Source organism: Eumetopias jubatus, unplaced genomic scaffold (genome assembly GCF_037043125.1).
Source record: "Eumetopias jubatus isolate StellerSeaLion01/CBP00866 unplaced genomic scaffold, mEumJub1_p1.0 scaffold_7, whole genome shotgun sequence".
Taxonomy (NCBI): Eukaryota; Metazoa; Chordata; class Mammalia; order Carnivora; family Otariidae; genus Eumetopias; species Eumetopias jubatus.
In genome coordinates this window covers 99,499,972-99,515,317 of record NW_028274813.1, presented here as the reverse complement: position 1 = coordinate 99,515,317, position 15,346 = coordinate 99,499,972, and the positions used below count along the sequence as shown (strand labels likewise).

Below are 15,346 nucleotides of genomic sequence, written 5' to 3'. Positions count from 1 at the left end.
ATGGTCAGGGTTGGCACTTCAGAGTAGATACAGTTCCCTCGGTGATTTCCCTTGGCTGCTTTTTTTTTTGGATTAGTAAATGCAAAAAGTAGGGACTGTTAATACAGTTATACACTGTTATACAGTCCCCTACTCCATTTTCAACCTCCAGTGTTCCCTTACTCATACGTGTATGAGTTGGTTAAACCTACTGTCCCAGAGATGCCCTGCTCCCAAGCACTCCACCTTCCCATAAATCCTGTTCCTTTTCTTTGCCTCGCCTCCCCAGAAATTTCTCTTTCCTATGTGTAGCTCAGCTCTGAATGATTAATAGTCATGCCCCTACCCTTTTCCACTTTTAACCCAGAAAGCTTTTCTTAAATCTGTTATATTTACTGTAGAATAGGGAAGGGGGAAGAGTGTTCATTGCTTTCAGCCCTTTCTTTGCAGTTAAAGAGGAAACTAACTAGATTGCTGCTTTTCTTTGTTTCTACTGAAGTACTGTGTGTCCATAAACTTTGAAGGGCAAACAGAATTCCTTCACCGAGACAGTCCCAACCTATGTTCCCCTGCCTAACTGGGATTGTGGCACAGTGATAGATTTTAAAACAAATACATTTAATTATTTGCATTTTTTTCAAGAACAGAATGTAACAGTTTGGGTGCCTTATTATTAATTAGAAATAAACTTTGTTATAATATGTAAGACTTGCAGAGTCTTTGAAGTTAAACAGTGGCACATGGAGAAATCAAGTCATTTCTGTGAAGCCTTATCTTCTAGGACAGCTCCTGGGATGTAACTTGGTAAATATTAAATAACTGGAACTTGAGAGCATCTCTAGTAGCAATCTAGTTAGTGCTTATCTCTGTGAGAGAATTGGGAACTTAGATGCATGGTTCAATGACTTTGGGATTTGACTCCCTCTATTTTTAAAGACACAGTTAATATGTAGGGTCAAATGATTGGACTTTGACTTTGGGAATAATGTCAAAATATGGTAAAATTTAAAACATGTAGACATGTAAATTACCAAAAAACGTTTGATGGATAGCCTATACTACTTTGCCTCTAGTTGTACCAAATTTTCTTACCATTAAAAGGACTGTGAATTGGAGAATCAAGAGGCACACGAACAAGATGGAAATGATGAACTAAAGGACTCTGAAGAATTTGGTGAAAATGAAGAAGAAAATGTACATTCCAAGGAGTTACTTTCTGCAGAAGAGAACAAGAGAACTCATGAATTAATAGAGGCAGAAGCAATAGAAGATATAGAAAAAGAGGACATCGAAAGTCAGGTCTTTAGACAGTTTTTTAAAAATGTGAACAGATAAATTAAGTAATAAATAATAAAAAGTTTTTTCTAGTTCAATGTGGAAGTCTCAGAATTTTCAGAAAATATATTTTTGAATTTATTTATAAGTCACCTGGAATCCTACTAGCTTTTAAATTTTGGCTTATGATCTTCCACATTTGTATATATTTGTACAGAATAGTTATCATGCCTTTAGTTGCTGTTTGTTCTATATGATGTTTTCATATAACCTATCATGATAACTTCATAATGCGTGTGTTATACTGTAACTTAATAGACTGAATAGCAGCTCCTTTGATTTGGGACATTTATGTTGAAGTTGTTTTCTGTTCCACTATGGATGAGTGTATCAGTTCACTCTGATCTTGCCAACAGTACTGGATGGTAACTTTTTATCTGTTGCTACTTTAGTAGATCTAAAAGATTAACTTGTATTTCTTTGGTTATTATCAAGGGTGGGGAATTACTTAGGAAAGTTTAATTTAAACACCTATAATTTAAAAGAGACTTTCTTTGACTGAAAGAGACCATTTGTCCTGCTTTGAAATATGTTAGTATGTCTTAAGAAAACCAGTGGATTAGGGAGGGAGTCAGTACAGTTAATGATCATGCTTAGAATACTTTCATTCTACCTAGCTTAATAAATGAAGGGCTCAAGAGATTTTTCTAATTCTCTATCAGTGTGACTACTTTTATGTTGGCATAAAAAATATAGTCTGCATTATTAAGCATTGACTTAGTACCCATGGTATCATAGACACTGTACAGAACACAAGGCAAGTGATAATTAGAGCATAAAAGCATTCTCATGTTACCCAGATATTTTGTAAAGCAAAGCTATTGTATACCCTTTTACTTAGGAAATTGAAGCTCAAGAAGGTGAAGATGATACCTTTCTAACAGCCCAAGTAAGTTTATATTTAGTCCTATGAATATGATATTGTGGGTGGAAGGGCTTGGAAAAGGAATCTTATTTTGACTTCAAAATCCTCTAATTCATAAAACTGCCTTAAACTTAATACTGAATTATTTATGTGGTATATACGAGATACTTAAAATTGGCAGCTGAAATTTCTGTTGCCACAAGGGTAATTGAATTATTACAAGGTTCCTACCCTTTTCAGAAGAAAAATAAAAATAGTCCATCCTTTCTGTTAAAAAAAACAAAACAAAACTCTGGTTACCAGTCTTTTGAGAAGTCTACACTCTCCTTGAATTTTTTTTTCCTGTCACTTTGTTAAGAAGTAAATCATTTAGAAGTACTAATATCCTTTCCGAAGCTTTATTTAAGATTTTGTTAATTTAACACACCTAGGGTGGGCATAGTGTAAAAATGATAAAAATCTCTGTTCTAGAGATTTACTCAGGTGTGTGTTTGTGTGTGTGTATGTGTGTAGAAAATGAGTGCTCTTCTATTGCGTGTTGTGTTTTTTTGGTATATATGATTTATATAATGTACACTTTAAAGCGTGGTTTACAGGGGCTATAAACACATTTATATAACTCAGTTGCTACAATGTTTTCTTTTTTATCCTTTGTTTTTTGTTTTGTTTTTTTCCATACCTATATTCAAGAAGCCTTGTTTATGTACCTTCTTTAAATGGTATGCTTTGAAGTAGAGATAGGACTTTCCTCTGTTTCCCAGATTTAGAAAAAAATAGTGCTCAGGTCTGTTATTTCCTTAGTTAATGTTTGCCAGAAGAGTACGTAGTGGGGCTCATATTTATGCACTGCTTAGCGGATTGCCTCTGGTCACACACACCTTCTCTCCTGCAGCTCTCTTGCCTTTGAAATGATGGTGAGCCACACATGCTGGGGAGGTTGTATCTTGGCTTTCTGCATTTATCGCAGTGGGGGAGAAACTGGATTTCTGGGAGAAATGGGTCTGATAATTTAGAATATTCAGGAAGGAAATGTTAGGACTGCGAAAGAAAGTCTGTAGATTTGTTCCCCGTACTAGCTATAAATAAGTTCCTTTCTGAGTGATAAAGATTAGTTGAGGAAAATTAACTTTCAAATTGGGCGGGGTACCTTTTTTACATTACTAATTTGCAAAAAGGTAGAGTTGAGCTCGTCATATTCTTTAGCAGCTAGCTTGTTCATTTCCACTAAGGGCCACTCCTGAAGTTGTGCAGGTTGTAAGTTGTGTAAAGGCATCAATCGTATCTAAGGGGCCCCATTCACATAATAAACTATATATTTTTTATAAAAATTTAACAGATGGAAGTAAAGTATCTTAAGGAATGGATGCCTTTTTCTAATTTTCACAATATGGCCTGGAGAGGGCCTTGCTCCCCTTCTATCCTGATAATGAAAGAACAGTTATTTCTCATCAAGGGGCAAGTATTGCCTTATTGTATCAAAAGATAGGGAGGTTACATCTTCAGAGAAGTTTTCTTTAAGTAAAATGACCTTTTTTCTCCTTCTAAGTAATGTACAGTGGAACATCTAGCGACATATATAAATGTATCTATGTTTCATCGTGTTTTTATTATCATTAAAGATACAATTAGTATTCAAATGTTCAATTGTGTATAGTTTTTGTTTTGTTTTTGTTTTGCTTTTTGTTTTTACAGGTTTTGTACAAATATGTTCCCGTTCTGGTTGATTGAAATGTTTATTAGGTCTCTTAAAGGTTTCCCCTCCACTATTTTATTTGCTGAAGAAATTGAGTTGTGTATTCTGTAGAGCAAAGGTGGTTGGTAGAGTTTTTCTTAATGGGACTAGGTAGAAAATATTTTAGCTGTTGTGGGCCATACGATCTATGTTATAACTATTCAGCTCTGCCATTGTTGTGTAAAAGCATCCATAGACAGTGGGTAAATAAATGGATATGGCTGTTTCAGTAAAAATATTTACAAAAAGAGGCATCTAGCATAGTTTGCCAATCCCTGCTTGTAGGGTTTCCAGAGTCTAGATATTGCTGATTACATTTCTGTGGAGTCATTCAACATGATTCTCTGTTTACTGTATTCTTTGTAAATTGGTAAGTTGGCTATGGGATCTAGAGGCTTGCTGTCCAATTCAGGGCACCCCACCCCCACCCCCACCCCAACACACCCAACTACTTCATAGATAGTGGTGTGTTCTTCCATTTGGCTGCACCTAATTTCTGGTTATATCTTCTCGATGATGGTACCAATCATTGATCCATACCCCTTGGATCAAAGTAGTGATACTCTAATTCTGTCATTTCTTCCTTATTTATTAGCTGGAATGGTCCTAGAAGTAGAAATATCTCCTACTATTTGGTTACTCAGTGGTACCATTTACAAAGGAAAGCCAGCATATGTATTTATTTCTGATGCTTTTCCTTTTATTTACCAATTTTTGGAATGAGGAGCCAGTTCATTACTATCTTTAACAGTGACTAATGAGTTTTTTATTTTTCCTCCCTTAGTTTCATTTTGAATTCATGGGTTTAAATATATTTAATGTATTTAAGTCCATTGTAGTTATCATTGTTCAATGTTAAATTGCCCCATCTGTAGCTGGTGAGAGCCTCTTCCTTTCAACATGATCCTGGTAGTCTTTGATTGCTTTCTGGTATGTAATGATGTTCCTTTTTCTTCTCTAGACCTTAATTAGCCATTGTTTCCTTTTGGTGGTAAGTGGTTTTCAAGAACCTGGTCTTGGTGGTAGGGGTGTTCATTGCTACTGGGTTTTCATGCTTTCTAGGTCTTTTCTTTCAATGTACAGTGCTAGTGAATGTGTGTGGTTTTTTGGTTTGTTTTTGCTTTTAAGTTAAATAGATTTTGAGGTCATAGGGATACTTCTAAGTTAATCATTTTCTTTGTCTTACAGTATGCCTACAACAGTCTTAGAAACTTAATCCCAACACCACTATCAAAAAGATTACTGAAAATAATTTAAGATTTTTTCCCCATTATATCTGTCCTAAAGATGTACCCTTCTAGGAATGAACAGTTACTGCATATTAGACTAGTTCTGCTCTATATGGTTATATCACCCCAGCTCATACAGATTTAGGTTGATGTGTTTTATTTTATTTTCAATAATTAAAGTATTGCTTTTAAAAAATTTGAATCTGTAACTTCTTGTGAGTATATAATTCAAAATAGCGAGAAAATTTAATCTGATTTTATAATTTATAATATTTACGTGGTTTCAAAATCAAAGCTATGAGAAAAATGCATTCAAAACAGTCCCTTCACTCAAGCCAATTTTCAGGCTTACTTGGATTTTAAATATTTGGCCTTTAAGTGTTAGCCTCTGTTATACTACATAGAATTTGGTTCAAATTGTGCTTCTATTAGTTACCTATAATATTATGACTTTGGGCAGATTCTGTTAGTCAGTTTCTATGTCTGTAAAATGAACATTGTAATTCCTACCTGCTGGATTGATGTTAGGATTGATCATAGATCCTGGCACTTAGTACCTGTGCAGTCTGGTTGTAATACTGTTTTATTAGCTTGAAGATACCCGTTACTTGAGAAATTTGGGGAAATTTTTCTCAATGTTTATGTTTGCTAGTGCTGTAATTCTTAGAAATTTCCTCTAACCTCAGTCTCTTCAGTCTTCTGTGATCACACCATGTATATTCCTTTTTCTATTTGCCCTTGCCCTTAATGTTTCGCTAATTTAATACCGTTTTTTTGTCATATGAAGCCTGTGTACCTCAAAAGCCAGATTTATCTATATCTCCTCCATAAAACTTTCTTTAATATCTCTTATGTAGTGGTTTACGGTTTACAGAGAACTTTTTATATCCATTATCTTATTTAATTATTTGTGTTCTGTTTAGGTCATATGTTATCTCTATTTTATGGGTAAATTCAGCTAGGTGGATAACAGTACCACAGAGTAAAACTGTTTCAGTGGTAAAGATAGGATAAATACCCAGGTCTTAAGATGTCTAGTTTGGTATTGTTTTCACTAAATAACTGCACACTAGTAAATGTTTTCTGAATTTCATTGTACTTACACAGTGCTGCAGTTAAGCTCGTTACATACATGGAAATGAGCAGTTCATTCCTTCCATCTAAAAATAGTAGTGTCTCACACCACATTTATTCAGTAAAATCATTCAACAAATATTTATTGAGTACTTACCATGTGCGGGGTATTTTGTATTTCCTATGACCTTTAGCATATTGCCAGATAGATAGCAGGCATTTGGTGGTTTAAGGTTAATAGCAGGCAGTTGGTGGTTTAAGGTTATTTTGAAGGTTTATTTTAAATCAGGCTGAATATACTGTTTATATACAAGTCAGGGGAAAGGAGACTTTCCAGAAGAGGTCTTCTTACGTAGCACTTATATGTTACACATCTCACGAGATTAAGCTAGGGGGAAGGTAGAATGAGTGTGTGTATATACATATATATACACATGTGAGTATGTGTATCCTTACTATATATGTAATAAGCACTTTCTTAACTGAAAAATAAGTCCTTCGCTTGTCTTTGTCTCTTATCATTGCTGCTCCTAGAATGAAATAAAAATAGAGAAGCTTCGTATATGACTTTTGGCATTTGACTAAGGATTGTAGGTCCTGCTACAAAGATAACACGAATTCCTATCTTACAGGGGGCATTTGCTTCATTTTCTTATGTGAAATGTTACATTGTTTTCAAGATAAACTCAAAAAGTAGTTAATGTAAGAGGATGCTTTACATTGTTGTTACTGATTTAGTATATTTTTCATTTGAAAAAAACCTGTTTTCAGTGGAGGAAAATTATTTTCAGATAAGGTGCATGATTTATCATTTGTATCATTTAGACAGGAAAAATTTCCCATTATCTTTCTTGCATTTCTTGTTTTGTTTCCTTATTATGAGGACTTCAGGCTTACATAGGGCCAAAGGTTTGACTTCAGTAGTGCTTTGTTTACTGCACATACTGCACAGCAAAGTCTGCACTGAACTGTGGCTCGTCTTTCCTACTAACCCTCGTGGTTTCTGTGCTTCACCCCCAACTGTAGTCGGTTTTGTATTCTAGAAGCCGGGTCAGACTCTTCTAGGGGCATTTAAGTATATGTAGTAAAGCTAGTGTTACCTCTAATTTGAGAAACTAATGTTATGAGCCTCTTCAGAAGACATTTTGAGTAATTAGGATAAATATCTCAAAGCTCTTCAGCAAAGTAAGGCAAACCTTACCAGTTATTTTAGCAGCAAGAAATAACATTTTTAATTGGTAGAATTACAGCAGAAAGGATTTTGTTTTTTACATTACAGTATTTAAATTTTTTTACTTTTTAAAACGTGATAATTTGGGCATTTTTTTTGAATCTGTCAATATCGCAACTCTAAGAGAATAACTGGGAAGTGGTGTGCTGTTGGTAGATAAAGAAACGGCAAGTTGCATTCTTTAAGTTCATTTGTTCTCCTGAATAAAAGTTAAGATATTCCAGTTTGTTTATCCCTCCACAACAAATTACTGGGCTAAAAGAATCTGGAAGAAAAAGATAAATCAACAGTTCATCCTTTCTTTGCTGCCATTGCCTGTCACTCCACCCAAGTGAAAGCATTTTTCTTTCCTTTCCAGATGTTGCAGATTAGAAACAATGACTAAAACTAAATTCTGGTTCAACAGAACGACAGTAAAGAGGTTATTAGAGCGTAATATAATGGACTTATGTGATAATACAATTCACTTTGCTATCAATCAATAATCTACTTGTTTTTGGACTCTTACTTCCTAAGCTTGTGGCTTAGTTGTTTCAGTGTTTTTAAGTTTCCTTCATGTTTAGTGTGTAAAGCAATTGGGCATTCCATAATTTGGGGGCACTTACATGTTAGCTTAAAGTCGAAAAATCCTTTAAAATGATTTCTTAGAAATAATGGTGGTTATCAGATGTAATTTTGAGCATACGGTAAAATATTTGACATTTTTAAGGAATGCATGCTTTTCTGGAATCTAAAATTGTGTTATAAGATAAATACACCATTTAAAGTTTTGTGTACAGTTCAATTTTTAAAGTCGTCATTCACTGCTAGGCTGTCACTTTAAGGTGGTAGTTCTTAAAGTGTAGTCCTTGGACCAGTAGCATCAGCATCACCTGGAAACTTGTTAGAGATGCAGATTCTCAAGTCCTGCCTCCAGACCTGAATTAGAAACTCTGGGTTGGTGCTCAGCAAACTGTTTTAACAAGCCTTCCAGGGGATTCTGATACAGACTCAAAGTTTGAGACCCACTACTCTAAGGCTTTGTATGTGGTAGCTTCACACCACCTTGACTGAAAATGATCTACTTCAACTCAGCTTTTATTTTAAAAGTTATAAATTAAAACATCCCTTAAGTTTTTTTTCCCTTTCCCGAGATTAAATGGGTATTTGCTTATTTGTTCTGATCTTTAATTTGGGGAAAATGTTGGTTTTTTTTCTTGGTGTGACTTTGACTACCTTCGGGGGTTTTTTGTAGTATTTGCTGGGTAGAGAAAAAGGGAAAATCCCTTTGCAGTATTCCTGTTTTCAGGCTAGCACATGCTTAATTTTAGATTAAGCGGAGAGATCACATATTTTAAAATTAAAATCAGTCATATTTTTAAAACAGTGTGAGTTACTATTTTGATTACCTGTAGTGCAAATACCATTTTTAAAGCGTCTGACCATCAGGGTATATGTGACCACTGTGAATTCATTTTCAACCGAAAAAAGGAATGAGTAATTTGAAAATAACTACTCTTGTAGTCACTCCTCTTACTTCTGAGATGCCTGGAAAGGGTTTTTGTTTGTTTTATTAATGTGCATTTAAGCCCTTGAAAGTGTATGTCTTCACAGTGTACTTTCTCATACTGTTTCGAATAGCACGCCCTAAAAGTGCTTTTGACCTGAGTCACATAAGATAATCAGGTCAGTCTTTTGGCAACTCTTTGATGTGAGTAGGATTCAGATTCTATAAACTAGTTTTGAATACTGAAACTAATCCATTTGATTGTTGATATAATTACTGATAGATTTATCTGTTTTGTCTGAGACCACATCCACCAGATAATGTGCCACATTTCTCTAAATGGGCTCTGGTTCTGATCGGAATAGCCTATATTTGTTAGTGATAGGTGTCCCTAATTAATATTATTAAATTATATACTAGTTTAACCTCACTGCTTTTGTGCTATTACTAAAATCTAGTTTTAAGTGAATTCATTTTACATTTGATTATTCTTTGAATTTCAGGATGGTGAGGAAGAAGAAAATGAGAAAGGTATGTTTGATGCCAAGTAGAGTTTAAAAATTGCTGACATTTAGAAAAATAGTAAATTATGTGAAAATAAAACATTCCTTATTTGAAATCTTATTTTTGAAATGAGTTTATTTTCAAATTTATCAATTTAGTGAATTAAGTTAGCATCTTGATTTTATTTTTCAATTGGTTTTAATTTTCTTTTTAACGTTTAAGCTATGTTCTAACTTAATGGTACATATCAGTTACTGTAGTGGACATTGCCATATTTTATTTAACCTAATTTTAATTTTATGTTTTAAAATAACTTCTAGCATACGGTAAGTCGATAATGTCCTTTACGACTGGCACTGCAGTAACTCATACGTGCTTATTGGGGTTCTAGAGTGTAACAGATAATGAATTGTACAACCAGTCCTAAAAATGGGTGACCAGGAGACTGACTTTTTGTTTGCTGCGTAGAGAAACTTTCATACAGTCTTCCGACAGTTTTCGTAGTTTAGGAGAACTGTCTCATTCAATACAATTACAGGGACATCAGTAGTAATGCATTGATCAGTACGAGGTTATGGAAGAGTTCTTGGATGGAAGTCAAAGGATCCTCCTTTGGACTAGAAAGGACATGGAGCAGGACAAGGCAGAATAAAAAGCCCAAAAGCGATGACGAAGTAAAGCTACTGACTGAAAATCTCACATGCCGGAAGCCTTTCCATTTTGGGGAAATGCAAGACATCTTCGAAAATGGTAATTTCGGGACTGGCTGGACAGGATGAAGACTGGAAATAACCAATTTCCTGAACATTATGGAGCAGGACATCTTTGGAGCCTTCTGTAGCAGTTTTCCATACGATTCTGGACTACCCAAGAATTGAATCAGAAGAGTGAAAAGGATGGGGCCCTGAAAAACTTTGAAGACTGATTGATATCCTCAGACTGTGACCTTTCAAGACGTCACCATGGGAGTTCTGAAGGTCACAAGGGTTAAACCCAAGATGATTTGAACACTGAATAACAAATCTGCACATCTGTCACTATCTCATCGAGGGAAACAAAATCTTCCATTTGCCATTAACTTATAACCACAAACGAAGAGCTGGTATCCTCAGGATGGAACCACTTCCTCACTTTTGTTGTTTGGTATTTGTATGTAGAGATCATTTTTTCCATGAAGAATAAGTGATCCTGGGTAAAGGATTGTTTATGTTAGTTAATACCCTTGTGTTTTTTTTTCCCCTAACCTTCCATCAGTGCTAATAACTGGCTTTATATTTTCTAGGTCCTATTCTAGCTTATGAATATGAAATTGTTTAAACTTCTTGTTTTGCCATATTTATTCCTGTTAAATCCTCTTAGATATAGCAGGTTCTGGTGATGGTACACAAGAAGTATCTAAACCTCTTCCTTCAGAAGGGAACCTAGCTGAGGCTGATCACACAGCTCACGAAGAGATGGAAGCTAATGCACCTGTGAAAGAAGCTGAGGATGACAACATCTCGGTCACAATCCAGGCTGAAGATGCCATCACTCTGGATTTTGATGGTGATGACCTCCTAGAAACAGGTAAAAATGTGAAAATTACAGATTCTGAAGCAAGTAAGCCAAAAGATGGGCAGGACGCCATTGCACAGAGCCCGGAGAAGGAAAGCAAGGATTATGAGATGAATGCGAACCATAAAGATGGTAAGAAGGAAGACTGCGTGAAGGGTGATCCTGTCGAGAAGGAAGCCAGAGAAAGTTCTAAGAAAGCAGAATCTGGAGACAAAGAAAAGGATACTTTGAAGAAAGGGCCCTCGTCTACTGGGGCCTCTGGTCAAGCAAAGAGGTTTGTTTTTCTATGTCAGTTCTTTACGATACTGAATTCCAGCATTCAATAAGATCACTCTACATTAAGGGGGTGGCTTCAAGACCATGTACAGTAATTAGTACTTATGATCCTGCCTATAATATTTTTGACCGTCATAAGTTACTTTTAAAAAAATTTCAAGATCTTCGTAATATGCAGTGTGTCCTACTGATTGCATTGTTGCATTGTCAGCATATATTTGGTTTTTTTTTTGGTTGTTTTTTGTTTTTTGGTTTTTTTTTCAAATTGACAATTTTTTTGTGTTTTATTTTTAAAAATCCTTGTGATGATGGTTAATGAACAACTATCAGTCCTAAGAACACAAAGTGAAGTCAAGTCCCAGTCCTCAAATCTGGAGAAGATGGCCATATATCCACTGAATAGAATTGTCAGAAAATCTAGCTCTTCAGGCATCTTGGGGAAAATCAGTGCAAGAATCCTAAGGGAATCATTTGCTCAAATAACCTAATCTAGGCCTTTGGAATTGTTAATTTGTACAAATAGTACTAGTGTGAAATATAGTCAATATCAAGCTGTTCGATTTTTGTTTTCTTTTGTTTTTTTTTTTTTGTTTTCAATTTTCTTCTGGTGATTTGCTTCTTTAGCTCTTCAAAGGAATCTAAGGACAGCAAGACATCATCCAAAGATGACAAAGGTAATGAATTTTTTTCCAGTTTGTTTCAGTGGTAAATGGCGTACTTCCGTTAAAAAGTAGTAATTGGGGTTTCCTTTGACCTTTAGTCATTAAAAATTGACATACTAAAAATGTTGGGTGGGCCTCGGTGTAGACTATTGAGTTAAACAGACTTCTACAAACTCTGGGTGTGATTGAAGCGTTACGCTTTAATTACTTAATTTGTAAACTGGTTTGAGTATGCTAAAAGTATGTGTTTTTCACATTGTGTTCTATGCAGCTGTACTGAGTGTTAATGGATATTTCATTTTCTTACATTATAATTTTAGAAGTATTTTATCTTTAATTGTAGTCATTTGCAACCCTTATGCACCAGCACAACTTTTCCCCTGTTCTTGTCTAGTAGGAAATGTACTGTAAATAGTATTTGCCTCTATTTGTGGAGTCTAGCATTTAAAAGAAAATCAGTCTCTAACATTTGGTTTTACTTCTTTCATTGTTTAAGCCAGGGCACACTTCTAGTAACGAAGCCAATATATAATAGTTTGATTCTTGAAGATTTACTTCTTAATTTGACTTATTTTGGGTTGATGGGAGTCTTGTGTTGGAAATTAGTTTTATTTGAAATTCTTGTAAGCTTAAAGATGCAATATTTGATGTTGGGATGTCTGGTTATCTCATGGCTGTGCACTATGGTCTCCTCTTGTACATATGCCATCTACTTGAAAACATTTCTTGTTTTCTAAAAAAAAGCATTTTAAGAGAAAAATAACACCATTCAGGTACTGTAGAGTCCTAAAATGCCTCTTCAGTGAATGTTAATCTGTTTTGTGGTGCATTTAGTGTTACTTTGTTGGTATGTTTTATTGCTGGAAATCTTAGTGATTGACTTACTAATTGACAATTAATTGCGATACTTAGATCCCTTACAGTTTTGGTTAATGGACAAAATACAATAACTTTATTAAGTGTTATCCTTTAAATTTAGAAACTTAGTGGTCTTGGTTAAATGGTAACTTTTTTCTATTAACTAAAAATTTTTTTTCTGTAAGAGAAGTACCTGGGCCCAAATGTTACTGGTAATATAAAAAAGACAAATGCGCTTCTTGTTAGCATTTCATAGAATAAAATCGATCCTTTGATAAATGTATTTTTTAAGAGTAGAAATGCAGCAACCATTAATATTTAAAATATTTGAGTCAGGTAGATGTTATCTCCTCGTATAAGTCTACACTGACAGTAATTTTTCAACTAAAATTTGTGGCATGTAATATTCGAAAGCATTGAAAGTTTTACTCTTTCCACATATAACAACCTGAAGTTACAAAAATTGTTACTTTTTAATTATTACTGTTTTTCTTAAAGTGGGGTAAGAATTGTTTTCCAAGTAAAGTCAAATGAATGAAAGCTCCCCTTTTAGTACAGCACGTTTGAGGAAAAACACTGGAGGGTGACTGAGTAGGCCTGTATTCTAAGAAATGGCATCTCTGTGTATGAAACCATAATTTGTGTTGAAATTAGTGCAAAAATGATTCATATAACATTATATTTACCTATTCTAAAGGATTTTGAGGTTTCTGATTTTATTCTTGTAATTAATTTGTCTTAGAAGATTGTCTTTTATTAAATCCAGAGTTAACTAGCTGCGTATAATTTCTTTTTTATTCTTTCTCTACTAGAGAATGAAGATGAGCTGTTGGTTAGTCTTTGTTATTAAACATTTAAATTCTTGGAAATAGTTTATCCCTTGCTTTGACTGTTCCCTCTCGCACTCCCAGTTTCTCAGGATCTAAAGCCCAAACAGATGAGGGTAATTAAGCAGTCTGTATGTTTGTTGATGACTGCTTTCTGGTTGTTTATAAGTGCAGTGGTACAGTATAAATGATTAAACTTAACAGTGAAAGTCCAAGACCTGTGGTTGATGTTTCACACATTTTGATTTTAAACTCACGTGGTAGGAAGTATACAGATGTTCAGATTTGTTTCCTCACTAGCTGTATTGTCTATTGTGTTTGATTTTAATAATAGCAGATTCATAGGCTTTGGATACAGCAGGGTTGTACTACCATAATTTAAATTAAAGGAGGATTTTATAATTTTGAAAGCGTATGGACAATAATTTTGTTAAAAAATAAAATTTCCAATTAAGACACTAAAATGTCTGATGTTAAATCTATTCTAGGAAGTACAAGTAGTACTAGTGGTAGCAGTGGAAGCTCAACTAAAAATATCTGGGTTAGTGGACTTTCTTCTAATACCAAAGCTGCTGACTTGAAGAACCTCTTTGGCAAATATGGAAAGGTACAATTTTTATCTGTCTTTCTGGTATCTCCATTTGAAATGGGGATTATGTTCAAAACGGTATTACATAAAACCTTCCAGTTTCTTGTTTTTCTTAGGACTGGTATAGGCATAATTATTGAGTTCTGTGGTATTGGTGAATTGCAACATAAAATCTCACCCTGAACCCTGGGGATCTTTTTATTAAAAGCTCGTATTTTGAGCCCATCTCAGCCAAGGACTGCATTTTGTTTTTCACATTTGTCATGATTTTTCTAGAAACTAGAGTATCTGAGGCTGATCTGGTCATTTGGAAAATATAGGTAGACTAGTATTAGACGATGGGATATAGAGTTTGGGGGTGGGGTGGGAGCTGATGTCCCTGTCATCATACAGATTCTCGTACAGTAGTGGAGAAAAATGTAAAACTGGTAAAAATATACTTAATCAGAAGTCGTGATATGTGCTATGATGGAAAGAGTTGCTAAGAAAGCAAAAAGGGGAAGGTTTACTATAGTTGGTTCATCAGGAAAGGTTTCCCTGGCATATAAGGGGAAGACCTAATAGAAGAGAAGAATAGTCAATAATTAAATGAATAATTAAATGAATTAAATAGTTAATAGTTGTTGAATTGAATTATAGTCGATCTGTATCCCTTAAGGTACTCACCACTTTCTACCTTATATTTTTGGTTTTCATTAATACATTGTATGTAATCTACACCAGTGTAAGCTCTTTGAAACCAGAGACTTTATCTGCTGTACTTTGTGTGCACACAGTAGGCTTTGGAATATTTATTTATGACTAGTATCGGTAAATAACCAGTAATGAATGTTACAAAAATCTATCCTGTTGCTTTCAGGAGTCTTTTTTTTCCTTTTAATATAGAGAGTTTCCTGAGTGTTAAGGATTCTTGTAGGTGTCAGATACAGAACACTGAGAATTGTAGTCACATGACTAGCCTTGGTAATTTATTGTTAGAGATCCAAAACCAATATTTTAATGCTGGCATTTCCTGGGACTAAAACTATATAAAGGACACCGTTATAACAAGATGTTGGGCTTAAAAATCAAGTTGCTGTTGGGGCAAGTCTGCCTTTCCCAGAGTTGAGGTAAAAGCTGATAGTTTCCAGCCATTCACACCACAC

General features: G+C 34.6%; 1 protein-coding gene across 10 annotated transcripts in view; it reads left to right on the top strand.

The window, feature by feature from the left end:
* SLTM (SAFB like transcription modulator) overlaps positions 1-15,346 on the top strand; it is a 42,592-nt gene that overhangs the window by 13,939 nt on the left and 13,307 nt on the right. For 2 of the 10 annotated variants that reach the window (XM_028100043.2, XM_028100042.2), the window contains exons 4-9: positions 1,081-1,278; positions 2,156-2,203; positions 9,435-9,462; positions 10,849-11,263; positions 11,890-11,939; positions 14,101-14,219. In XM_028100043.2, coding sequence (XP_027955844.1) covers positions 1,081-1,278; positions 2,156-2,203; positions 9,435-9,462; positions 10,849-11,263; positions 11,890-11,939; positions 14,101-14,219 — 858 coding nt within the window. Of the gene's footprint in view, positions 1-1,080; positions 1,279-2,155; positions 2,204-9,434; positions 9,463-10,794; positions 11,264-11,889; positions 11,940-14,100; positions 14,220-15,346 lie in introns of all 10 variants that reach the window. The other 8 variants (XM_028100041.2, XM_028100040.2, XM_028100045.2 and 5 more) reach the window with 5 other exon arrangements.